The sequence below is a fragment of the Festucalex cinctus genome, chromosome 20 (assembly GCF_051991245.1).
Source record: "Festucalex cinctus isolate MCC-2025b chromosome 20, RoL_Fcin_1.0, whole genome shotgun sequence".
In the NCBI taxonomy this organism is placed as follows: domain Eukaryota; kingdom Metazoa; phylum Chordata; class Actinopteri; order Syngnathiformes; family Syngnathidae; genus Festucalex; species Festucalex cinctus.
The window spans coordinates 6,661,475-6,687,914 of record NC_135430.1 but is presented as its reverse complement, the minus strand read 5'-3'; the positions used below and the strand labels follow the sequence as shown (position 1 = coordinate 6,687,914).

General features: G+C 41.0%; 1 protein-coding gene across 2 annotated transcripts in view; it reads left to right on the top strand.

The window, feature by feature from the left end:
- Nucleotides 1–26,440, top strand: part of drosha (drosha ribonuclease III) — a 131,997-nt gene that overhangs the window by 82,390 nt on the left and 23,167 nt on the right. For both annotated transcript variants that reach the window (XM_077509118.1, XM_077509119.1), the window contains 5 exons: nt 2,417–2,574; nt 9,430–9,535; nt 15,894–16,035; nt 21,651–21,733; nt 24,915–25,018. In XM_077509118.1, coding sequence (XP_077365244.1) covers nt 2,417–2,574; nt 9,430–9,535; nt 15,894–16,035; nt 21,651–21,733; nt 24,915–25,018 — 593 coding nt within the window. The remainder of the gene's footprint in view (nt 1–2,416; nt 2,575–9,429; nt 9,536–15,893; nt 16,036–21,650; nt 21,734–24,914; nt 25,019–26,440) is intronic.

Genomic DNA, 26,440 nt, shown 5'->3' with positions numbered 1-26,440 from the left:
CACCTGGAAACGCAAAAGACAATGCCCGAGGACGAGGGAGGCGCCGGCCAGCCGGGCGGTGTTTTCTTGTTGATGGCCGCGCTGCTTTACAGCTAACGGCTAATGAAGCGAGCCAGCAAGGTCGCCGGAATACGCCGCAGTTCCAGGCAAAAAAAAAAAAAAAAAGGATGTCTCGGTCAAGCTCGCGGTTGTAGCACGCTGAGACCAATTAGATGTCTCTCGTAGCCTCATTAACGCGCCCATAAGGACGGGATCTTGATTAAACAAACATGCATATACATATTTTCTTAGCATACGACTTTATTTTTCTAATGAGCGCAGACGCCAGCGCCGGTGCCGCTGCAGCGAGACGGAGCGGCTTGCTTTTTTTTGTTCTTGCCTTTGCCGAACCCGGCGGGCCCTGGGGCTGACGTTGAAGAACAATCTGCAGTGGGCCAGCAAAGCCCGATCAAGGCTCTGATCCTCCTCGCTGAAGTGTAACTGAGGCAACGCCAATATTAATGGAGTGTTTTGAGTCACTCGCTCGGGCGAAAGGAAAAGTGGGAACTGTTTGACTTTCGCACTTAATGAGTAGCAGATTCCATCTGCTGCCCGCCTTTTTGAGTTTGTTTTGAGGCGGAGGGAAAACACACACTCTAAGCGGCGCGTGTTTGTTTTAAGGACACTTGCAGGGGGAATTACTGCACTGAGGAAGTCGCTTTTTTTTTCCGCTCTGTGTGCACTCGGAGGAGTGTCCCAGTGGTCTTGCTGCTGCTTGTGACTAGACACAAATCTGCGCAATTTGAGACCTTTTGGCCCAGTTGGAAAAGAATTGAGTGAGACAAAAAAGCACAAGATATGTGATTTGCTGGAAAGTAGGCATTTGTTCGGCTCATCACCAATAAACGACTGAGTTTGGGGGGGGCAAATCACGCGGGGATAGGGACTGGCCCGGCCCACAGATAGCAAAAACCCACGTATAATTGATGGCAATTAAAATGCATGGGATAAAAATCTTTAAGAAATGCTGATAAATATAACATTTAATGTTTTATTTTCTACAGTTTGTCTCATTAAGTTCTTCCTAAATGTTCTAATTTTTTCCCCGCATGTTTTTGTTTTAATTTCAAACTGAAAGTTTAAATAAATCCATAAATCAAAAGTTCCATGAACTTCACCCAGTTTTAAAGGGATAGCGACATGAAAACAACTTTTTGGAGCTTTTAGCTGTGTTAAAATGCTAATTCCTCACCAAAAACATGACGGAAGTGCTGTTTTCCTCCATTCGCCCCTTTCTGAGAAATTCGTGGTCATTCTGCTCTCCAAGCACCCGCCCCTCGCAACCTGAGAAAACGAGCAAGCGCTCTCTTTATGACATCATAAAGTGCGGACCCACCCCCGCACCGCCTCTGGAACTAAACACACGCCCACTTTCTCTGAGACCTCCAAGGGATAGTGACAAAAAGTAGCCTTTATCAGTAAACATTCTGTCCAAATGACTTCAAAGCAACCAATTGTCCATCACATTTGCAACGGCAAAGTGCAATGACAATTGGCTATCTTAAAATCCCACAAAGGTTCTGGCAGACACTTGTGTAAACTACAAGTAAAACCTGCGCACTGTTGAACCTAACTGGACCAATAGTATAATGGTTTGTGTGCCTGCTGTGTACGTAGCAAGTCACAGGTTCGAAACCAGCACAGGTTTTTTTTTTTTCCCTCCTTTCTTCTACTCTTCTTCTCTCTCCTCTCCCCCTCCTCCACGATTTCTTGCGGCAAGGAGCCGTTTTGTTTCAAATGTTTATTGAAGAATTGGCTTGCATAAAGTTGCGTTGCGTACTCAGAGTGCTCAAACGCAGAGCTCCAACAGCAGACATGCAGTCGGTTCGCCGGGGGCGGGGCAATCACACGGCGAGAGGCGGAATTTTACTGAACCGGATGTTTTACTTCAACGTTACAAAACTAACCAGCAAAACACCTAATATTTCATAAAAAAATGACATCACCATGGTGTCAAAGGTAAGATTTAATCATTATATGCCTATAGTTAACTTTTGGAAGGGCTTTAAAATACCGCGGTGTAATCCCTTTAAATTGTTTTTTTTTAATGCAGCTGGTATCTAACTGAGCAGCGAATGCTTGCGAACGTAACAAATTTTGTGTTTTTGTCGGGGTTTAGAAAAGGTTTCAAAAGATGCTGGCAAACAGTGAAAATTTGTTTGTTTCTTTGTGACAAGAAAAATTCCAAACTGTGAAGTGTGAACATCTTTGCAACCTTTTGCAACATTTTAGGAACACTTGCAAACATTTGTCGTGCCAGCTTTATCGGCCTTCAGATTTGTAAAAAATAAATAAATAAATAAAAGCCTATACCGATCTTCGTCTTGAGGGTATCGAGACTAAGTGTGCCGTGTTTGTGGACTTGACGCAACCACAGGTCCAGGAGCCTCAGACGGACCGGCAGCTGATCGAGACGTCGCCCGTCCTGCAGAAGCTGACCAACTTCGAGGAGTCCATCGGGGTGCTGTTCACGCACGTGCGCCTGCTGGCCCGAGCCTTCACGCTGAGGACGGTGGGCTTCAACCACCTCACACTGTAAGTCGCCGCAATACGCTGTTGAGCTCCTCGAAAGACCGAGTCCAATGGAGCACATTTATCTCCAAGAGCATATTTTTCCACTGAGGACGGATTTGAAGCAAAATGTTCTGTCAGAAAAAACGAGCAATGTCAGCTTTGATTTGCAGCCTCCTGATTGGACAAAAAGGCTCTTGAGAGGACGCGCTTGATGTGGACAGATATTTCTCTTCAAGCCCTTTTGGCTGAGTGCTACTCGACCCCCCCGCACACAGCAGCGACACCACGTGAAATATGCTTTTCATTCTCGGCGTTGTCCATTGACATAATCTGATTGGTCACATTTATCTCGCTTTGTCATCATTCTCTTGCTAAAAGCATCTTTGTTGTGTCGACGCAGTAAACAAAGTACACTTGTACATTGTGATTACGTCTATGATGATTCACTGTTAATTAATGTTTACCGGCAAGGCGGTGCTGATTTCAGCAATTTTTGTTTATTTTTTTCTTCCCCCTCGTTCAACAAGCGTCATTGTGCGGCAGCTTGTTACCATGAATGGATTTTGCGTTCTGTGTTGGAAAAGCTGATAATGAGACATTTCGCGCTTGTTTGTGTTGCAGCGGATGCTTAACTCGCCGGCAGTCCCGACTTTGACAGCTAAAGCAAATTAGCGTTAGCAACACACCTGAAATCTTATTGGCAGATGGCCGCTCTGTAACGTAATTGCTTGCTTTTTCTTGACTTTGCAACCCTCACCCTACACACATCAGCAGGATTTAATTCCAGGAAAACAAAACAAAACAATGTTTTATATTTACACGATTAATCTGTGCTCGTTGGGTGATTATATGTCTTTTTGTCTCAGATTATTATTGTTAGTATTATTTATTTATTCATTTATTCAGTTTATTTATTTTATTTTATTTATGTATGTATTTATTTTTATTTTTATTTTTTCACAAAAATTAATTATGGTTCAATTGCTGGTTTGGTCTGTAATGTGAGGAAAATTGGCAAAAATGTTGATCATTGTTTTCACTCCAGCACTTTTCCAGCAACTTGCGGCATTTCCACTTTCCACAGAAAAATGTTGGGAATTTGCGAATTGTAAAGCGCAAATAGGCGGGGGGGTTACGCTATTTCTTTGTGTTCATTAGCACTACGTTGGCCTGAGGTAGGGCGACCTAGATAGAGGAAATGTTCTTGGAGGCTGCGAACCTCCCAAAAGGGCAAAGGTGACCTTAAAGTGGGTCGAGGCGCAGCGAAGGCGAGGAGAAGATGAAGAAGAGGAAGTAGTCGAAGGTGAGATAAGACACAGAGAGGTCAGACAATCAGGTAGGCAACAGATGAGGAGACGGGACGCCGGCTGACCTCCGACCCTCTCTCCTGGCGCCGAGGACAAACTGACCTCGAAAATGGCGAGCGTGGGATGGGAGGTGACCCCGTGGAGAGGCCGGGCCCCACTTCTGGGTGCCGGCCGGCCGAGCTCAGCAGCAATTTCTCTCTGTGTTGTCCGTACAGCACACTGCTTGCATACTTCAATACACAACATGAGTTGTAGAGTTTTGGGATCCACAACCCTTTTGATTCCTGACAGCAATTAAACGGAGCTACCATATTCATCGCAACAAAAGCGCAGTCGTCAGTCAGTGCGCCCTCATTTATACATGAAAGGCATCTCTGCTATTAGGCTAATTATTTGCACTGGAGCACAAGGGTTCAAGGTTAGATTTGCATTGCTTGTTAGCCAATTAGTTTGTCGATTAGTTTATTTCCCAGCTGATTTGTAGGGTCAGTCAAGAAAAAAAAAAAAAAGTCAAGGAAGGAGGAAGCTGTGTGTGTGTGTGTGTGTGTGTGTGTGTAGGTGTGTGTGTGTGTGTGTGTGTGTGTGTGTGTGTGTGTGTGTGTGTGTGTGTGTGTGTGTGCGCGTGCGTGCGTGCGTGCGTGCGTGCGTGTATTTTTCTGTTTTGTTTTTGTTTTGGTTAAGATTTTATGAAAAATACCTTGCCCTTGTCTACAATAATGTGGATGCGGGATTTTGTTTGTTTTTACTTTTATGCCATTAATCTGTGGTTGGTTGGTTGGTTGGTTAGTTTGTATGCTGGTTGGTTGGTTGGTTGGGTGCTTAGTCTGTATGTTGGTTGGTTGGTTGGTCTGTATGATGGTTGGTTGGTTGGTCTGTATGATGGTTGGTTGGTTGGTTGGTTAGTCTGTATGTTGGTTGGTTTGTTGGTAGTTTGCATGTTGGTTAGTTAGTTTCAAAGTTTTTATGCTGGCTATTTATGTAGTTTGCTGGTTAGCCTGTTTGATTAGTTGGTTTCTTAGTTTGTATGCTGTTTAGTTAATTTGTATGCTGGTTAATTTGTATGCTTGTTAGTTTGCTCTATGCCTGTTTGTTCATTTGTATCTTGGTTTGCTCACTTGTTAGTTTTTTCATTCATTAGTTTGTTCATGTATCCATTCAATTATTAGTCAGTCAGTTTGTTAGTTTGCTGTTTAGGAATAAACAAAAAATGTGTCAAATTTTATTTGGATTTTTTTCTTGCAATCAGAACCAAGTGGGGCAGCAGATGGAGCAGAAACAAAAAGTTTGCTGGCAGTTGGGGGCCACTTTGCAATGTTTATTACTACCACCTACAGGGCTGGGGTGGAACAGCCTCGCCCGGCATGTCATTATTCTTCAGACGGCATGTTTAAGGTTGTTGGGCCTTGGCGGAAGTCTGCCATCTTTTAGTTTTGCCGCGCTACAGTTTTTCATCAAAGCAGTCGCTCGTCTTCATCCTCAGTCGACTTCCAAAAATGGCGACGATTGCAGCGAAGCAGCCTGCCTCCTCATCTATTTCCCCCTCCTCCTCATCCTCTTCTCTCCTTCTTCTTCATCTTCTTCTCTTCTTTTCACCCGAGCTGATGAAGGTGTTTCACATCAAAGCGGAAGCGCCGCACTTTCCTCCCATTTCTCCCCTCCAGCTCGCTGCCGCATTGTGCCAGTGAATAAAGGACGAGTGTTTCACACAGCAAAGCCTTACTCTCTGACCTCCCTTCTCCTTAGCATTTCCCCCTCTCCTTCGCCTCCTCTTCCCCTTGTTGCTTAGGTAATGTGCTGCTTCTTCTTGAAAACCGCCACCAATTCCTCTCCACTCTACGAGAGTCATTTTAGCATGGAGGTGCATCCTCTAAAGTATCTTTTTACTGTTCTTTTATCAAGCCTACTGAGCGTTTACATGATCACGAGTCTGTTGTTGGTTTAGTAGTCAATTAAGAGTTCCATCCATCCATTTTCTGAACCGCTTACTCCTCACAAGGGTCGCGGGGGGTGCTAGAGCCTATCTCAGCTGGCTCTGGGCAGTAGGCAGGGTACACCCTGAACTGGTTGCCAGCCAATCGCAGGGCACACAGAGACGAACAACCATCCACACTCACAAGCACACCTAGGGACAATTCGGAGCGCCAAATTAACCTGCCAAGCATGTCTTTGGAATGTGGGAGGAGACCCAGAGAAGACTAAGGGTTTTTCCCTACTAAGTTAGTTAATTCAAATCCTTTTATTTGCTCTAAATTCATATTTTAGTCAAATATTGGATGCACATGTGAAATAAGAATGGGCATGTATCACGGAACGTATGGCGTTCCACAGGGTTTAATTCCGGGGCCTCTGCTGTTTTCGTTGTTTGTGCTGCGCCTAGGTTCCATCTTAACAAAACAGCGGTGGCTGTTTTAAAGTGCTCTATAAATATAGAGTTGATTTGCATTGCCAAGTTGAGCAGTTTGAGTCTAGTCATCTTGTAGAACTATCAGAACCCGTCTTTAATTTACATGCAGATGGGGAATATAAGAACACAACACTTTCTGAATTCAAGGGGAAGAGAGTCAGATTCCATGAAAAGCCTACTCTCCCTCTTCATTTTGCTCACCAGTAAATCCTATACCTATGTCTTGAATAAAAAACAAAAACAGAAAAAAACACTTTATATTTCAAAAGGGTTCAATGATTGTGCATAGCAAAGTGAAGGGGTTCATTACCTCCAACAAGGTTAAGAGCCACGCTACAAGATGATGACGATGATGAGGTGCCTTTGTGTGCATGCGTGATTTTGCATCTCGAAGAAGAAACGTCACTGGATGACAGTAAATGTAAAACAAATATGCCAAATGAAATGAAAAATAATGAGGGACCTGCATGAGATGCTGCAAATACACAGCCCGCATCTTGAGCACACCCCCAGTGCGAGGCGCGACTCACCGGGGACTTTGATATGATACAAAATAAATCATTTTGAGCTGATTTTAATTAAAAAATGATGTGGCCCTAAGGAAAAGCCAGTCGACAGGGCGTTTTTTTTGTGTTTTTTTTTAAATAATAATGGACTTTATCAGACTTAATTAAAGATGTGGCAAGTAAATGGGAGCCCAAGCATTTGTTGTCAAAAAAAGAAAAAAAGAGAAGAATCAGTGCAATTATTCATACAAATGCCGAGGCCAGTGGGTGCCTCACTTCCTTTTCCTGAGGTAAACAGAGGAAAACTCATTTCCAGGGATTTGAATGAATTCCAAGTAGGGCCTCAATTATGTGATGGACATCATTTCAATATGATTGACAATTGTACACGTCCCTTTGCTAACCTAATAGCTCATAGTTTCCTAACCTTTATTGAGCCGAGGCATGCATTTTGCATGAGGAAAAATCTAATGGCCTACCACCAAACAAATACGCTATGGCACAAAAATATATGGAAAGTACACCTCTGAATTGCAAAAACTACAAATAATTAAAGACCTAAGTTCAAGTAACAACCCGACTAAATGTAGCTCCTCCCCAACGTAGACAGATCAGACCATGTCTACACATTTTAACATCATTTATTACTTTCCTATCCTATCAGCCAGGGCTGTGCCAGCAAATTGTGGCCTCTCAGAACTAAAAACTAAATGAAACTTAAAAACTACCAAAAGAAAGAGTCGACTGTATTTTTTCTGTTCTTTTGTCATCAGCAGTAGAACATGAGTTGCTTTTACCAAAAATGTCAAACGTGAACAAAAGCAGCTTTTTTTTTGTGTGAAAACAAACATGTCAAGCAGAACAATACGTTTGATGCTCATATTTTGTGCTTTTGTGGCACCTCAAAGTGTAAAACAAGAGTGAGAGAAAACTTTTGATAGCAAAAATAATATATTGACGGGTACGCAACTAAGAAACGGCCGTGAGCAACGCTGACTCACCGCATGACTCCCGTTGAACATCACAAGGCTGTTTTGTGTGCGACCTTCGCCATTCATGTCATGCGTCATCATCTTTTCTCATAATTGACACACACTTGACTCTCTACTAACAACTGCAATACATACTCTGTTTATACGAGTGGTTCTTCACCTTTTTGTAAGTACTGAACCCCATTAGTTTCCTATACGCGTTCACCAAGCCCTTTTTTAAAGAAAAATAGTTTGGTTTTTTTTGTTTGTTTGTTTGTTTGTTTGTTTTCTCTCAAATTCGAGACATACAGTAGGTACAGGGTTTACTGGTCAACAAATTTACCCATTAAGGCCTAAAGCGCAGTAACCTCTGGGAATTGAGTGGTAATTATTCATCGTCCATTCCATTACAAAGCCGTTGAAATGTTAAACATCCTCATTGTCTACAAACATATTTCTTCACAATATGTCACTGTCAACTCGTTACCCTGGTTCGAATTCCTCCCGCACCGTCATTTATTTCATAACTCCCGCGGATCTTTATCAGCCATAAATGTTCGAATAAAATTCCAGGACATGCTACGAGGCCCTCTCATGTACATTCTGATGCATTTCATTGGCGAAGAGACCAAAAATTGGTCAAAACAAAACAAAATGACTTATCTGCTCTCTCGGCTTAAACGGTTGAAATGAATTCGCGTGCTCCCGGCCTTAATGGGTTAAGAGGGGAGAGTAGCCTTTAGTTTTGCTCGATAGCTAGTTGTACTTGACATTGCAAATCATGCAGTCACCAACTAAACTATATTTATAGAGTTTTCTTGAGATTGAACCCAGGGACGGCAGATAGAATGAAAACGGCACATGCCCCAGAATTGAACCCTGTGGAACTCCATACATTCTGTGATCCATTGTATTGCACATATCCATCCGACCAATTTCATTTTTTTTACTCAACATGTATGGTTCATATGAGTCCCATCACACCAGCCAGTTAATTATTTAGATGTCAGTATATGTTATGGGCATAGATAGATAAATGAAGTTTAGATACATTATTTATAGTGAATGAGTGCAAATGTTCACACCAATTGAGCGAAATTCCCCGTGGCGCACCTCATGATCTGTCTCGGCAGAGCGTTTGGGAATCAGTGAAATAGCTCACATTTGGACAGCTGATAAAAGGCGGAGGTACAAGAAAGCCAACAACAACAACCTCCTGACATGTTTCCCCCTCTGATGTCAAGCTCCTCATCCTGTTCTCTCATCCTCGCCTTCCTTCCTTCCTTCCCGCCAGCAGCTCACGCGGGCGGACGGACGGACTGATGGATGGATGCTGCGCTGCTGTCTGCCAGCGACCTTACATCTGCAACGCTCATCTTTCATTGTCCTGAACGGACGGTCCGGAAGGTAGCGCTAGTAGCAGGGGTGCACGTTCAGCTTGCCTGCTTGTGAAGCTTGCTGCCAGAAAGTGAATTGTTAAAAAGTGGAATGTTCTTTCTGACTTTGTGGAAGCACCTCAGCCTTCCACTGTCAACTTGAATCCAAAGTCAGAAGAAGTTTTTTTTTTTCCACAAGCAGACTGGGAGTTGTCACGCTTCCCCCCCACAAGACCACCCAATTAGTCACATTTGTTGTTTATAACGGTTGGATATTGACTCCATGTGTTTGCCTCCATCTCTCCTTGCCAGGGGCCATAACCAGAGGATGGAGTTCCTGGGCGATTCCATCATGCAGCTGGTTGCCACCGAATATCTCTTCATCCACTTCCCCGACCACCACGAGGGACACCTGACAGTAAGCGAGACTCACCCATTCGGTTCTTTTTTGAGCATTATAAAGGTTGCGTTGGAAATTCCTGTGGCAAATGTGGTGGGAGCATAAATGTGTTCACTCAGCATATGTGTTTTTGATTTTTCTGAAGCTTTTTTTTGAAGCACTTACTCCAAATGTCAGTACCAAAACTGATGGGCCTGCCCTCGTTTTTATTTTCTGGAATGTAGCCTCGCACAAAGCATCCCAAGCGCAACGTTATCGGGCGTTTTCTTGTGGAGTAAGCAACACTCAGCGTCAACCCGCACCCGTTTATCAGAAGCAAACGTTTTGGAAGTTTTTGTGCTTATTTATTGACTGTGAATGTTCAATAAACCTGCGACGGAGCCAAGTGGCTGCCCTTTAATAAAGATGGAGAAAAACACTTTCCAATTCAAGATAGAAATCATAGCATGGTTATGAAAATGGCAAACAATAAGCTTACGGGATTTCCAATGGGGACTGTTGCTTCGGGTTTTTTTTTATTTTTATTATTATGTTTGAATCAGACTTTTTTTTTTTTTTAATAGATTTAACCCATTTTGGCCTGGCAAGACATGCGGGGTATTTGTCCTCTATTCCGTTTCAGAGCCATCAAAATCTTTGACATCCTTGTTGTCTACTAACATATTTCTTTAATTATGTCAAACGATTCCGCCATGATTTGTAAAAAAAAAAAAAAAAAAAAATCATGGAAATGTTACAAGGCCCACATCACTCTCAGGTGTATATTCTGATGCATTTCAGAGACTGAGAATTGGTAAAATAAAAATAAAAAATATAAAAAAAAAAAAACAGACGAATTGACATATCCGCTTTCCGGCTTTAAAAGTAGATATGCGCTATTTGTAGAAAGACGGTAATGCGCTCCTGGCCTAAATGAGTTAATCACGAAAATGTGAATGTTTTTTTTTTCTCTGTTAGGAAATGTGAAACGTGCCTTTTCCTCAGGCAAGTTTCCCGCAGCACAATATTTGTAGCTTGAGTCAAAATATTTCTAACAACTGCGATTGCAACTCATAAAAATGTCTTTGGCAATGATCAGCGCCATTGTGATTCCATTCCACTCGGCTTTCATGATGTCATAAATCAAGTGATTTATGACATGTATGTTTTCTGGTTCTGAGCACGAATGGGACTCGCTAGTTGGCACAAAGTAGTTGCGAGAGGGTCAGAAAAGTCGCAAAGTTGGCAATGTTGACACTTTTGCTAACACAAAAATGTTGATGCTGTGAGAGTGCGCATCAGTGACGGCACACTTTGAATTATGGCGGTCCTTTTTCAAAGAAGAGGGTCGGGCGCTGCGATGTCGGGGGGTGCATGTGACCTCAGGGAACTTTTTTTTTTTTTTTGCCATACTAGAATAAATTGTAATTGCACATCCGCTACAGTAGGTGGCAGTGGTGCGCTCATTGTCAGAGTGCGCGCAAATAGTATTTGCTTCTCAGCATAAGGGTACTTACAACAATTGATAGACAAATTACACTATTTCTAGTCGCAGCAGAGAGTTGTTGGGGGGGGGGGGGGGGAGGGGGTACTTCCTTCTTCCTGAGTGGTAGTGGGTAGTGTTAATTTTGTATGCCGTTTTGAAATTTAGCATGTTTTAGTCCAATTTCAGTCACGCTTGTTAATTTTTATCACAGTTAGGTAAACTCATCCCATTTTTATTGAGTCAGTTTTTAGTCGACTATATATCTAGCGTTGTAGTCTTTATTTTAATCCATTAAAATATCATTTTATTCGTCTAGTTTTAGTCAACAAAAACTGTCAACGTTTTAAGTCTAGTTTTCGTCAGGGAAACCATTTTACACCTGTATTTTTTTTGTCAGCAGATTATAGTGAACCTTTTTGGCTCAAACTATTTCACATCAAATTTTCTCATCTTTTTGATGGAAAAACAACTTGACACACAATTACAGTGGCTACTATGGCTCCATGCTATGAGCTAGCAAGTTAGCCAGGATTAGTTGGTGGTCGCATTAACATTATTTTTGGAATGATATAGCCGTTAGATTAATGTGAAGTTATGAATATATATATATTTTTTTAACCTTTCACCGTGAATCCTCCTGGCTGTCCCATGTTTTTGCTGTGTCACATGACAGTGTCACAGATGTGACAGATTAGCAGAGACCAGGTTTTACAAAATTATGTCATTTTTGCCTCATTTTTGTTCATGAATGAAAATGTCCATAGATATCAGTCCAGTTTTTATTAAGTGAAGGCCATTTTCGTCTTGTCTTCACTAATCGACGAAAATGCATACTGATTTAGTCCCAGTTATTGTTTTTTAACTCTTTTACTGCCACACGTTATCAAAAAAAAAAACGTTAATATGACAAAGGCTTTAATCATTTACGTCATCCTTCAAAACATTTCATCAGATTTCGTCATGTTTCATTGTAATTCCATACACCGGCAGCCTATTGAGAAAAGATACAATGCCATAGAGAGTTTTTTTGATTCCACAACTCATTGACCAGGCAACGCGCGCTGCACTTAGACGGTGAACTGCCCATTGATAAAAAAACGTAGTTGACATCATTTAACGTTTATGGCGGCTTACATTGTGATTTTACTAATTGTTATTAAACGCTTTTGGTGGTCAAAGAGTTCATGAGGGTTTTAGTCGAGTCTTGTCTAGTTTTAGTGGAAAATGCGCGTTGACGAAACTATTTTTGTTTAGTTTTCTAAGAAAAAAATAATTGTGACGCACTGAATTATGGAGGAAAAAGTTATGGTTCCATTTCGTATATATGTCGGAAACGTGCGTGAGATCTAAAAGTGTTGATGTTGACGCCACGTCTGATGACATCACATCCTGTCAGTGTAAATCAAACGCACGGCCTTCATGTAGTTCCACGCGTGACGACATTTGGCCTCCACATGCGTGACAAATGTCTCGGCAGCGTTTTTTTTTTTTTTTTTTTTTTTTTGTGGCGTGACGGATCCGTTGAACTTTTCCATCAGACGTTGGTAACAACGGGGGGCTGTTCGCCTTTGAATCTTGTGTCACCGCCGCTCTTTTGTCACACGCACAAACACGGCGCCTTTGTTGAGCTCCTTTTTTTCCTCACTTCTGTACTTCCTTGTCAGTCTTTTCAGTCCAAAATTGTCAGTCAGGTAAAGTATTCCTCCTCCCCGGCATGCTGTGTTTACTCTACTGCGCCTCGTCAATTGTCGCGGGACCGAAGCCTCCCAAGGTTTGCAGTCGCGCGTTCTTTGTCGGCACTTTTTCCCTGCCGAGGCCTGTCAAGTGTCGAGCAGATAAAGCGACGTCGAGCGGCACAAAAAGCCAGCGATCGCACCTTTTGAAAGGCGCGCGAGGCCATTTTTATGAGTTCACTTTTTTTTTTTTTTTTTTCTCATTCTCCCTCCTTTTTCTGGCGAGAATCAGCGTTTTCTCTCTTCCGCTCGCACGGCGACGACGACGACTATCAGCTGCGGGCTGCGGCGTTTGAAGTGGGGAGCTGAAAGCAGCAGAACAAGAGCTTTGGAAGATGCTCCTCGCAAGATGGAACAAGGCGTGACGTCAGCCCATGTTGAAAGGGGGCTGCATTAAGAGGGCCCAGATAGCCGCAGCCATCCAGATAAGCTACATCTGAAACGGATTTCAATAAAAGCGCCTATTCAACTAGTGCGTTTGCGCGCGTGCGAGAGAGAGAGAGAGAGAGAGCGCTTCACATCATCTTGCATTCTGTTTGCTCCCCCGCTGCCTCCCTCTGTGTATGCATCTTGCAGCTATATTTAACATGTTTGTGTTTTTTTTTTTTTTTTTTTTTTTCCTTTTGGGGACGTGGATGTTGTACCTCACCCGGCAGAACACGACGCCGTCCGCTCTGCCGCGAGTCAAGCATGCAATATTTACCAGAGCGACGTGCAATCTCCCCGAAACATTTACTGGGGGATTACCATTTCTGTACGTGATGAATAATTTCACGTGGCGCGTCATTCGGCTGTTCACGTTTTCTCCAATTCAGAAGCTGGTCGGTAGCAAAACCTGACGTGTGTTTACGCTGCAGTCTGCTTTTGTGGGACAGGTTGGGCTGAAAATTGTTCAAAATCGGGCCAAATCGTTTTTAAAAGAAACCTGATTCAAGCATAGCAACTATGTGTCATTTGTGAATTCAATCAATTTGGCTCAGGCAACATTTGGAAAATATTTTTTTTTAAAAGTCTGATTTGTTGACTTGGGCTTCAGGCTGGCCTGGCTGCTTTAGAGTGCCACGTTGTCTGCTGCAAGTGATAGCTGGATAGATTTTTACAGCTCAAACATGGACTCTAATTATGTGTTGGCGTAAAATATGATGCCAGACATAGTAGAGGGAGATATGTTTGTTTTTCAGGGCCAATGCTGATAATTAGTAGTCAAGGCAGCCGATAAATGATTTTGGAGCCGATATTCATTTTCATTAAAATAGAAAAATATTGTCAAAATTAAAATTTTAAAAAATAGAAATTCAGACTCTTAACTTTGTTGAAATGTGTTAATGCATGTTTATTGAACAACTTTTCAGATTTGCAAAATATTTTTATTTTTTTTATTTTTTTTATCTTAGCCAATAGTCATTTTTGTTTTAAAATTCAAACAAATACGTTCAACAAAATGAATACATGAAATCTTAAGCAAGTACCGAAGCTCCTTATTGTTTCCTACAGTGAATATATGTTTTTCCAAACTTTCAAAATAACTAACGTTAAACTTCAACGTATGTTTTTTTTTTTTTTTTTTTTTTTTCTGGGGCAAAACCCCAAGCCCTTCAGTGAGAGGTCCCGGGCGTCACGCCAGCGCGCCTAGTGATGCCACAAGCTAAACTCTACAAACAATTCCAGTGACTCCATCATTGTTTTGTTCGGTGGGACTTTATATAGACAGGTGTGCACCAAACGCACCGACAGGTGAAGTCCAGTTGTGCTCTGGAAACACCTCAGGAATGTTCGGTGGAAACAGGGTTGTAATTCTTAGATTTCTAGATTGGATACATAACAGAATGTGGAAAAAATATGTTGTGAATACTTTGTGGTTGCACTTAAAAAAAAAAAAGAGCAGTAAAAGTGATGACCCCTTTCAGACCATAAAACCTAATTAACAAGTAACGGAGCGGGAAATGCTTCAATACCATCTCGACTGTCCCTTAGTGGTGCACGAACCTCCACGAAGGCCCAACAATCAGAATGGAGGATCAGCACCTCCATAGATGCCTGTATTCCATTCATGCATTATTCATTCAGAAATGAAGCGGACGTTTTAAGTATCCTAACTTATTTCAAATAAATAAAATCCCGCATTGAATTCTTCCTTGGCCCCACACCCGCGCAACGTTTGCCGGAATCGGAGTCGCTTTGTGGTAATTGCCTTGACATTTTACACCGCGGCAAATTGGACAGGAGCAAAGCACAAGATTGAAAATATCAACAATCCCCAACTATGAATGTCCTTTCAAAATGTTCCAGTCATTAATAAACAATAACTGTGTCGAAATCAGTATGCATTTTCGTCGACTAATGAAGGCGAAATGAAAATGTCCCTCACTTAATAAAAACTGGACTAAAATCTATGGAGATTTTAGTTCATGAACAAAAACGAGACGAAAATTATGATTTTGTAAAATCTTGTCTCCGCTAACCTGTCACCTCTGTGACACTGTCATGTGACAGCACAAACACGGGACAGACAGGAGGTGGATTCAAGGTGAAAGGTTAAAAAATATATATATGTATATATATATATATATGTGTATATATATATATATATATATATATATATATATATATATATATATATATATATATATATATATATATATATATATATATATATTGTTATAACTTAAAATTAATCCAACGGCTATAAATAGATCTGAAAAGGTTCAATATAATCTACTGACAAAAAATACATACAGGGGTAAAGTGGTTGTCCTGACTAAAACTAGACTAAAACGTTGACAGCTTTTGTTGACTAAAACTTGACAAATAAAATTACATTTTCTTGGACTAAAATAAAGACTAAAATGCAAGTTTTATAGAATAAAAATGGACAAAATAAAAATGGGATGAGGTTGACTTAAACAAGCGTGACTGAAATTGGACTAAAACTCAGACTAAAATTCAAAATGGCAGACAAAATTAACACTACCAGTCTTTTTTTTTCCATTTAGTATTACAGAATAATGAATGAAATAGCTTTTGAATAATATAATGAAATGATGGCTGTACCACAAAGCAAAATGGCGACCAAGTAACTGCTTTCAGCAATTGTAATTTTGGTCGCGTGTCGTGTACGTCACCCGCATGCGACACTACTCTTTTGAGACTTTGCTTGTTTGTGTGTGTTTTGCGGTAGCTTCTGCGCAGCTCGCTGGTCAACAACCGCACGCAGGCTAAAGTGGCGGAGGAGCTTGGCATGCAGGAGTTCGCCATCACCAACGACAAAACCAAGAGGCCCGTGGCGCTGCGGACCAAGACCCTGGCTGACTTGCTGGAGTGTATGTTCACACACACAATTCCCAATTCCAATTTGCTCTGAATTTGAAAAGAAAAATGCACCGTTCCTGTCACCAATGTCCAACATGAAACATTAATGCCACATCGTGGCACACATGACCTCACTACAAATCTATGACTTAATGTTATCACACTCCTTTTAACCGTAGCTGCTAACTGTAAATTTATGAATTACCGACTGTAAAGTTACTGGAACAATGAACTAAAATGTACAACTGCATTTGTTAACTCATTCCCTCAAAGCCATTTTGACTGAAGCAACCCCCTTTGCTCCCGGCTGTTTTACTGGATTGTGACTGATTTTGCAAGGCCCACAGAAAACATGGAACCTACCTAAGTCTCTTCTTTCATCAGGGTAGAGAGTATATTTCTATCTGTTTCCGTTTCGCAGCAATTAGCATTAGAATTTAGCCAAGTCTCATCATTATTCAGAAATCTGCTTAGAATTGTGGGAAAACAGCTTGTTTTCATTATGGCCCTGGTTGTTCTCGTATACTCTACCGCCACCTGCTGGTCATTTTTGTCATCCGTTCTCTGCAGTTCAGAGGCTGCATCGCAGCCTTCTGTATACTCTAGCATGAAAACAACAGAAAAATGTATAAATACGTCTGAGGCACTTAATACATTTAAAATAGAACGTATTTATACGTTTTTGGCAGCAAATGAGTTAATTAACAAGTGTATGAAAAACTGGAAAAAAATATCTCATAGTACATTTTGATCAGATAATGAATAATTTGTGATTATTAATCTCAAGTTAACTATGGAAATCAATTGACAGCCCTAATATTTTAACAGTATATGCATACATGCATGTATGCTTACAGTATATGTATATGTGCGTACATTAAGTTCATTTTAAGTTTAAAAATGGCAAAAGAAGCATTAAATCAGACTTGCTGATTCCTGCAAAAAACTCTGTAAAAGTGCGACATGAGTGCGACAACACGGGTACAGTACGTCAGCCCCTAAAGGCGGAAATACAAACGCGGTGAAGAACAAGCCGGGCTCAGCAAAACTCCTCGCAGTTGCTGATGTGAGCCTCGATGGTCACAAATAAGTCAGCAGCGAGAGCGTTGCTGCAGAAAAAACGCTAAATAAGTCATGTTAAGCTTGACAGGAAGTGCAACAGGAGCGGGCACACTTTTGACACAGGGGCCAGGTCATTTGGAGTCGGGCTTAAAATAAAAAATAAAGTTGAATCCGATTTGTAAAATATGGAAAACGGTGTGTTTTGATGACATGTAAATGTGTTGCTGAAATCAAATATGAAAGGATTGTTCGTGTTCATATGCACTGCATTGCAGTGTTTGCAAATTTGAGAAAATACATGAAAATGGCGGCCCTTGTAAGCTAGTACATGAAGGAAAAGGGTTTTAAACATTTTTTTGAATAAAATACTTGCAGATTTAACGAAAGATATTTTTAAACAAATATATTTCCTTTAATTTTGACAAAAAAAACAGCACAGTCACTCTTCAATAGTCTCAACACTCAAAATAAAACACAAAAATGCTCTTTTAGTCTAAGATCCACAATTTTAATTTAATGAGTGTAACTTATATACAGGTATATATGACATTAGTTCATGCTGCCATATAGCAGTCTGAAAAGGCCTCTGAAGATCTTGAAAGGGTCACACTTGGAATGTGCAAATTTGCAGCTGATAGATCAGATGATGTGCTTGCCTAGTCGTTAGATAGCAACCCGCTGTTGCAATATCCTCCTGAAGGTGTCAGCATCTTCAGTAACTTCCATCTTATTGATTACAGCGGCCTGATATTGATTGACGCCATCCTTTCAAATAAGTACAGCTCGACACATTTGGAAGCATTTAAAAAAAAAAGAGAAAGTTTCCAAGTGCCAACTTTTTCTCCATCATGTCTGGAAGGCTTCAACGCGTCTGCATTCAATAGCTTTTAATTAAATAGCTCGTTATTGCTCAATATTTTCTTTTCCAATCCGCCCCTCCTGGAGTGTGACTCAAAACGATTTTGAGCTGGCACAATAAACAAGATGCGGCGAGTGATTCACCGACAAACAAGTGCCCAGTTTAGGCTGCTGACGAGACGCGTCGTTAAATCTTCATTTTTTCGCAGCCCTCGTGTGGGACTTAAGTCATGTAAACGTTGTCATTAGTTGCTTTTAATAGAGGCCTTGCATTGCTTTCCCTTCACAATCGTACAAATGACTGCATGGAAAGAGCAATCACGCTAACGATACGCTGGCTAAAAATACTTTGTCTTTATTGTCTTCGTTTGCTGATCCGCTCGTATTTTATTCCCAATCCAAAACACTTAATGCTCCCCGCACGTTAAAACATTTCATCATGCCGTGTCAGCCCTTATACTTTAAGTGTTCGGGGGTCCCTGCAAAAGCCACGATATAAATCTACAATCTTATTGTTTTTCCTTTCTCAGCACTTGTATTGATACAGCAGCAAGATATGTTTTGTTTTTTTTGTCGCTGCACTTCAAAAATCATCAACAAATGAACTTTATTATATACGGAACCGTTGAACTGCCAAATGTGGAGTCAAAGTTTTTGGCTGGTGAATACGATCGAACGTACTCGTAGGCTAAATTCTACAAACATAGTATGTTTCCATAATGCCATGGGGTATTGCTTTGGCATGTACAAGTCAATTCACCATTGCATTATGGGAAAAAAATGGTGGTGGTCCAAAATCTTTTTTTTTTTCCCCCACTCACCCATGGGAAAAAAATATGCTATGTTTGTAGCATTTAGCCTCCAAGTGCATTTGAATTTGTATGTTTGAACATATTTAAAAACGTTCGATCATACTCGCAAATACGTTGAAATATACTCACAAGTACGTTCGAATGTACTTGTAGGTTAAATTCTACAAACATAGTATTTTCCCATAATGCCATGGGGTATTGCTTATGCATGCGCAAGTAAATACACCGTTGCATTATGGGGAAAAAAATGTTGATCCTAAATCATGCACTACATACATCATAAGAAAAACTTGTTTAGGTAGCAAATGCCCACCTAAATCATGCGCTCATAAGTTACAAATAAATGTTTTTACGTCATTTTCCGTTTTGTTATAATGTGGGCCAAATGTGTGTGTGTGTGTGTGTGTGTGTGTGTGTGTGTGTGTGCGGGGGGGGGTATATATATATTAGGGGTGGGAACCCCTATACAATACGACTTGCCATGCAAGGCGAACGATGATCTCATGATATGACGATACCGCGGTTATCGATATATTGGTCAGGTAATAAATCCACAATAATCTACGATAAAACTACTCAAGACATAAACTGATGTAAAAGTAAATAAATAAAATTACTTATTAAATCCAATTAAATTCATATTCCTCAGAAATTCTGTGCTTCAAAAAGTCAAAATATAAAACGTGTTTTACAACTAAAATTGAAGCTATAATACACATTTTTTTATAGAAACGTTGTATGCAAACGTTGAGTCAGTTGCTGGACAGATAAATACAAGTCAAAGTAAGCTGATGAGTCTTCTTCGCCTGAAGACTTGCGTCCATTTCCCCGCCACTCTTATGAGGCGCTCCCCCTAGTGGCCCACCAAGTAACTGCTAAATAAGTCATGAACAATGACGCTGTTTTATTATATATATATATATATATATATATATATATATATATATATATATATATATATATATATATATATATATATATATATAAATAGAATTGCAATTGGAGTGGAGAGCTGAAAGGAGAATGGTCAATCAAGTGCCGCAGCATGCTGAGAATCAATCTCCGGGCGATTGCAGCGAGAGAGAAAGTAGCCATCAGTGATGCAGGCAGGAAAAGATAAAAACAAAACACCTCCCATCGTTTGCCTTTCAGATCGCACCGTCGGGCCGCCATCGTAATTGGCAGCGCGGGAAGGAGGCGAGAGGGTCAGCTCGGGAAAAAAGAGCGCGCATATGAACGGCGGCGCCCCGCGGCTACGGCCGCCCCGCCTCAAATATTACCCATCATTCCTCTCTGGGGCGGGTAATGGCCAGATGCAGCTTCCATTTCAAATAGGCACACTTAGACTGAGCCTATATCTCCTTTCCACTTTTGACTTCTTTCTGCGCATTCAACTGGAAGCAAAGTGCTGAGCAAACACTTCAACTTGATCCGGTCCTTTGACATATTCAGAGCCATGCGAAAAAATAAAAAATAAAGTTGGATTCACCCTGGCCCTAATTTCTTTTTCAAAATAAAAATAAAGTTAAACCCATCATATTTGAGATTTGCCATTCACAGATTCAATTATTGACATTTTTTTTCCCTTTGGTAACAGCGAGCTACCACTGAAAAACTCACCAGTTCTCGTTGTTGCGCCACAAGATGTTAAAGTAGTTTTCAAGTGTTGCATCTTGACCAGGGTTATTATAGTTTTGGAATTTTCATTTCAGTTACTTTTTATTTCGTTTTTGTCATGTGCTGAAGGTTGGATCCCAAAATATAAATAAGGTTTTAACTATTCATTCACATCGAGAGGCGTAGAACAAACTTGACTAGACGAGAAACAAATAGAGTTGCACAGAGGGAAGGAAAGCAATAATCCGGCAAACACAAACACATCTCAGACCGCTACGACAGACAGTGAATCGATCTGATTGGTTGTTACTAAGTAAAGGATTAAAGATTGACATCCCACAGGTCCTGACATCACATAACATCACATAGCATTTTTCCAGTTGAAACGACATGATGGTACATCAGTAAAAAACAGACACTTGACCTCACGCTCATTAACTCAAACTTAACCCTGGCGTGACCCCAGACACGACAGTTTTGAGTTGTGTTTTTTTTAAATTGAGTCAGTTTTAATTCGTTTTCAGGGTGGTTCTGTTAGTTTTTATTACTTTTTGTTATTTAATAAATGCCCAGTTTTAGTTTAGTTTTAGTTAGTTTCAGTATTAGTTTATTTTTGTGTTTGTTTTTTTATGGGGGTTTTTTTTACAGTGTGTAGTACTTGTGCACAATATTGAACAAGACAGCATGGGAGCGACGCCATGTGAAGATACTTTTGTATTGGCTGTTGCTAGATGACGTCACTTCTATGTGACACACTTTCAAACGTCATTATTCCGGTTAATATCAAAATAAATCCACTTAAAATCATATTTAAAATCATCCCCAAAGGGTCATGCAGTCAATGAATTAACAAAGAAAGTGCTAAATGGCGTCACTTCTCTATGACACACTTTCAAACGTCCTTATTCCAGTGAATATCAAACTAAATCTGCTAAAAATCACATTTAGTCATCCCCAAATGCATTGCATTAAATTAATTACCAAAGACTAAAACAAAGGACATTTTTGCTATAATTATAGTTTGTTTTTTAAACATAAAATGTAGTTTCAGTTAGTTTTTGTTTTTTAAAAAACATTTTCGTTTTATTTTATTTAGTTAACAAAATAGTTTTTTGAATTTTAGTTTTTTTGTTAGTTTTAGTGAACTAAAATAACCTCAATCTTGACTAATATCATACGTCAGGGAGGAGCTTCCTGTGTTGTTACTGACGTCTATTTCGTTGCAATTTGGGAGCTTCCTGGAAAAGCTGTAACAAATTATTTTTTCTCTCTTTCAGCTTTCATCGCGGCACTCTACATCGACAAGGACCTGGAGTTCGTGCACACCTTCATGAACGTCTGCTTCTTCCCCCGACTGAAGGTGAGCGCCAATTGATAGGCTTTCCGCCGCCGGCGCCTGATCAATGAGCCGCTGAGAGAGCCCAATTGGGTGAGGCGGGCGGCGCGGGGGGGGTACTTAATGGCGCTGGCCTAATGGCGCGAGCATTGACACACAGGCCCCGTGCGGCGCTCAGATCGCTATTTTCGGCGTCCTCAATGGGGGTCGCGATGGTGTCGGGAATCTGCTATTGGCTTGTTAGTGGCATTTCCCCCCCATTGATTCAGATGACCGATTCCATGTGTGGCTTTCATACTGTCGGTCAAAACTGGATTTTTTTGGGTGTTCCAACACGGGATTGAAGTCGGCTTTTGGATTAGTATTAGTGTAAGTCATATAAAATAAGTCAAGTCTAAACCTCTAAGTTTTAAGACGTTTAAATGGTTTACCGTATTTTTTGGCATATAAATCACACTTGTTTTCATTGTTTGACTTGTCCTGTGATTCGTACTCGGGTGTGACTTGTATACATTCAAATTAGAGCTCAGACTGTCGCCCGTTCCTGAATCGTGTTGACCGGCAGTAATGCACTAAAATTATTAGCCAACTGCCAAAACAAAGTAGAAGAAGAAATATAAGAATTGTTCATCTAGTTAAAGTAAGCCATTTTAAACTAAAAACAAAAACTTTTTCTGTTGCGAGAAGCCGTCGGAAATTCACTCTGGCGCGCAAACATCACTCAAGAGTTTGTTTGGAGAGGCAGCGTACTGAACTCTACTGTTCTTGGTTTTGGTTTTTGTGAAATGAATTTTCCCTTCAAAAAAATGTGACTTAGATTCTGGAGGAAATTATTGTCTGGAAAATGTGGTAGTTAAAGTCAAGTCAAAACTTGGGTAGTCTGATCGAAAGTGGGGACAAAAAAACAACAAACGAAAAAAAACCAAAGCGCAAAACTTGATTTGATGTGAAAATGGAATTCTGATTTTTGTGAAACCAAATGTTTCTGTGGATTAAATGCACAAAAAAAAAAAAAAAAAAAACGTCAAAAGCAACAACATGACTTGTGGTCAGCCCATTATTCTTTTGGTCCGCAAGTGCTTTCTGAAACCAAACAACCGTACTGTATTTTTACAAGTGAGCATTGTTGCCGTTTTAAAGCGATACAAGTCGTATTAATCATTTTCCAGTATTGGATTAGGCATTGTATACAAAGAATAAAAGTGGCATCTTATTCCCTGAATTTTATTTTAAACCGATTAAAGTATCAGAATTCGAACGTACCGTGAGGAACGCCATGTTCCTGCTCACGTGATCCTGATGACGTATCCCGTACGTAAAACGAAAACCGCCTTTGCTCATTTCAATGGGAATTTGCAGACGTAATGGGCAAGAAAAAGACAGTCTACTGCGCCATTTCTGCTAAGAGTGAAGTCCTCAACACGTCCGGTATCATGTCATTCAGTGTGGGGTTGGGCGGTGGGGGGTTGGTCACTCCTAATGTGGGCTAAAGTGTGCTTAGCACACGACATGTAGCTTAGCCTAGTACATGTCACCCGGATCTTTACCGTCAACATCACATAGCGTCTTTCCAGTTGAAACCAGATGATGGTTACATCAGTACAAAACAGACACTTGTTACATCAGTCCAAAACAGACACTTGACCTCATGGTCATGAACCCAAACTTAACAGGTCATGAACTCAAACTTAACTCTCGTATGGGAGTTTGCTGACATAATTGGCAAGAAAAAGACAGTCTTCGATCCCAAATACTGCGCCAATTCTGTTCGGTTTCATGTCATTCCGTGTGGGGGTGGGGCGGTGGGAGGTTGGTTGCTCCTAGTGTGGGCTAAAGCGTGCTTAGCACACGACATGTAGCTTAGCCTAGTACAAGTTCCCCGGATGTTTACTGTCAACTTTGACTCGCTAACAGCTGGGTCTGCCAGTTTTACCTGGCTTTTGGTTGGAATCTTTGGTGAGTCCTCCGTGGCTGTACTGCTTTTGAAGAAGTGCTTCTTTGCTGTAAGGTATAATTCCACCTTTTGATGTCCGCCGTGGGATGCGATAATTCCTCGTGAGTCTCTTTGTTGTCATTCAATGTGTATTTTATTCATACGATACGTCACGACGATCACGTCAAATATGCCCGATACGGTACTTAACGCAAAAATATTCATAAAAAGTGCTATAAAATTATAAGTGCTCAACATAAATTGGCATTTTTTTCAGGGAAGAGTTGGTTAGCTTTTCATAAGTTTGTGTTCCTTTAACAGCAACGACTAATGACGATTTCCAAGCGGCTTTGTCGCACAAACGAGCGGCCGAAACGTCGACATGAGGCAGCGGAGTCGGAAAGTCGCAAAACTCGGGGACAAAGCGCCACAAACGGCGGCGGCGGACTCCTCCTGTGAAGCCTCCCACCGCCCGCCGCGGTCTGATGTGCCGGCCTAATTGCCGTCTCGGTGAGCCTCTCCGGGGAAAAGCCCCGATTGGGCGCCACGGTCGCCTCATTTCCACTTGCAAGAGAAAAAGTTTGGCGGCGGCCTCGCCTTTTCATCCAATTTGGGCGGAAACAGAGAAGCAATGAAGGGCCCTCCCTTATAATGACTTCTTCGTTTTTTTTTTCCTCTGATTACGAGAGGAGAAGAGAGCGAACGCACTCCAATCTGCGCTCAAAACGGCCGCCTTTCTCTTCTATAGGCCGCAGTCGAGATCTGCCGCCGCCGCCCCGAGAGATGAGGAAGTGGGAAGCAGAAAAAGGGAAAACAAAGTGCGCTGCGGCAGATTGGTGAGAGGTTGGGAGCAATAAAGCGAGAGCGCAGGCAGCAGAAGCACTCTTTGTGGGAAATTAATAGAAGCAGACAGTTCTGGATTCAAAAGTCTGCCCCGTTTTATGACAAGGCCGCTTCCTGTTAATGGAAGAGCTTTTAGAAGTCCCCCCTGGATAAGGAAATGTATCGGGGCGGCACACCTGGGAGAAGCTTCGTATTTCAGGACGCGGATTGGCTTTTTTGTAATAAGTAGTCTGTGATTTGTCCGCGCAACCAAGACCAGATGGAGAGTGCAAGCATGGCGGCGGTGGCGGGGTTGAGAGGGGGAGGTTCACGGGGGCAGAAATGAAATAAAAGCCAGTGCAAAAAGAGTTTATTTCTTAGCTCTCTAAAAGGAGGCTTGTTGTCATGACGTTTTCCCCTTTCGGCTGTGCGTGTGTGCGTGCGTTGCAGGAGTTTATTCTCAACCAGGACTGGAACGACCCCAAGTCTCAGCTGCAGCAGTGCTGCCTGACGCTGAGGACCGAGGGCAAGGAACCCGACATTCCGCTCTACAAGTAAGACGCTTCTTACAAAAAAAGCACACAAGACATGTTCAGTCCATTCACTCATTTGCTGCCAAAAACGTATAAATACGTTCTATTTTAAATGTTTTAAGTGTCCCAAAGATGTATTTATACGTTGTTTTTTTTTATGCTAGAGCACACAGAAGGCTTTGATGCAGCCTCTCAAACTGCAAAGAACGGTTGAAGAAATGACAGTTATTACACAAACGGCCAGCAGATGGCAGCTTAGTATAAGAGATCAACCAGGGCCATGTTGAAAACTTAGCTATATTCTAATGCTAATTGTTGCAAAACAGAAAAAGATAGAAATATACTTTTTTTTCCTGATGAAAGAAGAGACTTTAATCTTTCTTTTGTTAGGTTACATGTTTTTATAGCAATATTCTCCTGACTACCTTTTTTTATATTCCCCAATCTTTGTGAAGTAACTGGAATACTGCAAAACAAATTTGGGGGAAAAAAATAAGTTTTTATTTTTAAGCTATGATGTGTCCACTACAGAGGACATTTTTTAAAACTTAAATGCAAGGCTCAAATACAGTTAAAATATTTCAAACAATACATTAATGTGGTCTTAAGAGTCGTATATAAAACATGCTAACACAAATTAGGGTTTCAAAATACTGTCAGGGTCTCAAAGGACACAATTAGGATTTCAAACAATAGAAATACTTTTGGGTTTTAGTCCAGGTCAGTATTTGAAATGTTGGTTTCAAACCGGCATTAGTTTGTATTGCTTCATGCCTTGTTTGAGGTTTTAAACAAGTGTTCGCGTTTTGAATTAGGATTTCATTTATTTATTTATTTCAGGCAACAATCAACATCAACAAGATATAAATTTTTCCAAACAGTACTAAACTAAATCTGACCTGAAAAGGAGTGGGAGGAAAAAAAGAAAAGGTTATTAAGTCCCACCCCCATTTCAAACCAGGATTTTTCAGGGTTTCAACTTGAGGATTTAAATTAGAATTTCTAGCTTTAAGTTAGATCAGGATGCAGAGTACCAATTTTTTGACAAGATGTCTGCCAGCCACCCAATTTCAAGTCGTGACGTTCCATTTGACTTTTATAAAGGTGTACTGTTAATATAAAAAAAAAAATTAAAATAAAAAAAAAAGAATGAAATTGCTGGCATGCCTTCTCCTCTTCCTCGTCTTCATCACTCCTGCCGGCTTTCAAATGGTTACGAAGACAGTTTTACAGGATCCCTGGCCGTGTAAAGGTCCTCGTTGTTGTGATAAATAAAACGCCCCCCCCCCCCCCCTCAGCCAACCTCACCGTTTGACAAAAAGGTCAAGGCCAAAGCATCAGTTGACAAAAACCGATGCTTTTTGAGTGCTGCCATCAGGCCGGATTTGTTGCCACGGTGACAAACAAAACACGCTTTACACTCTGCCTGTCCGAATGTGTTTG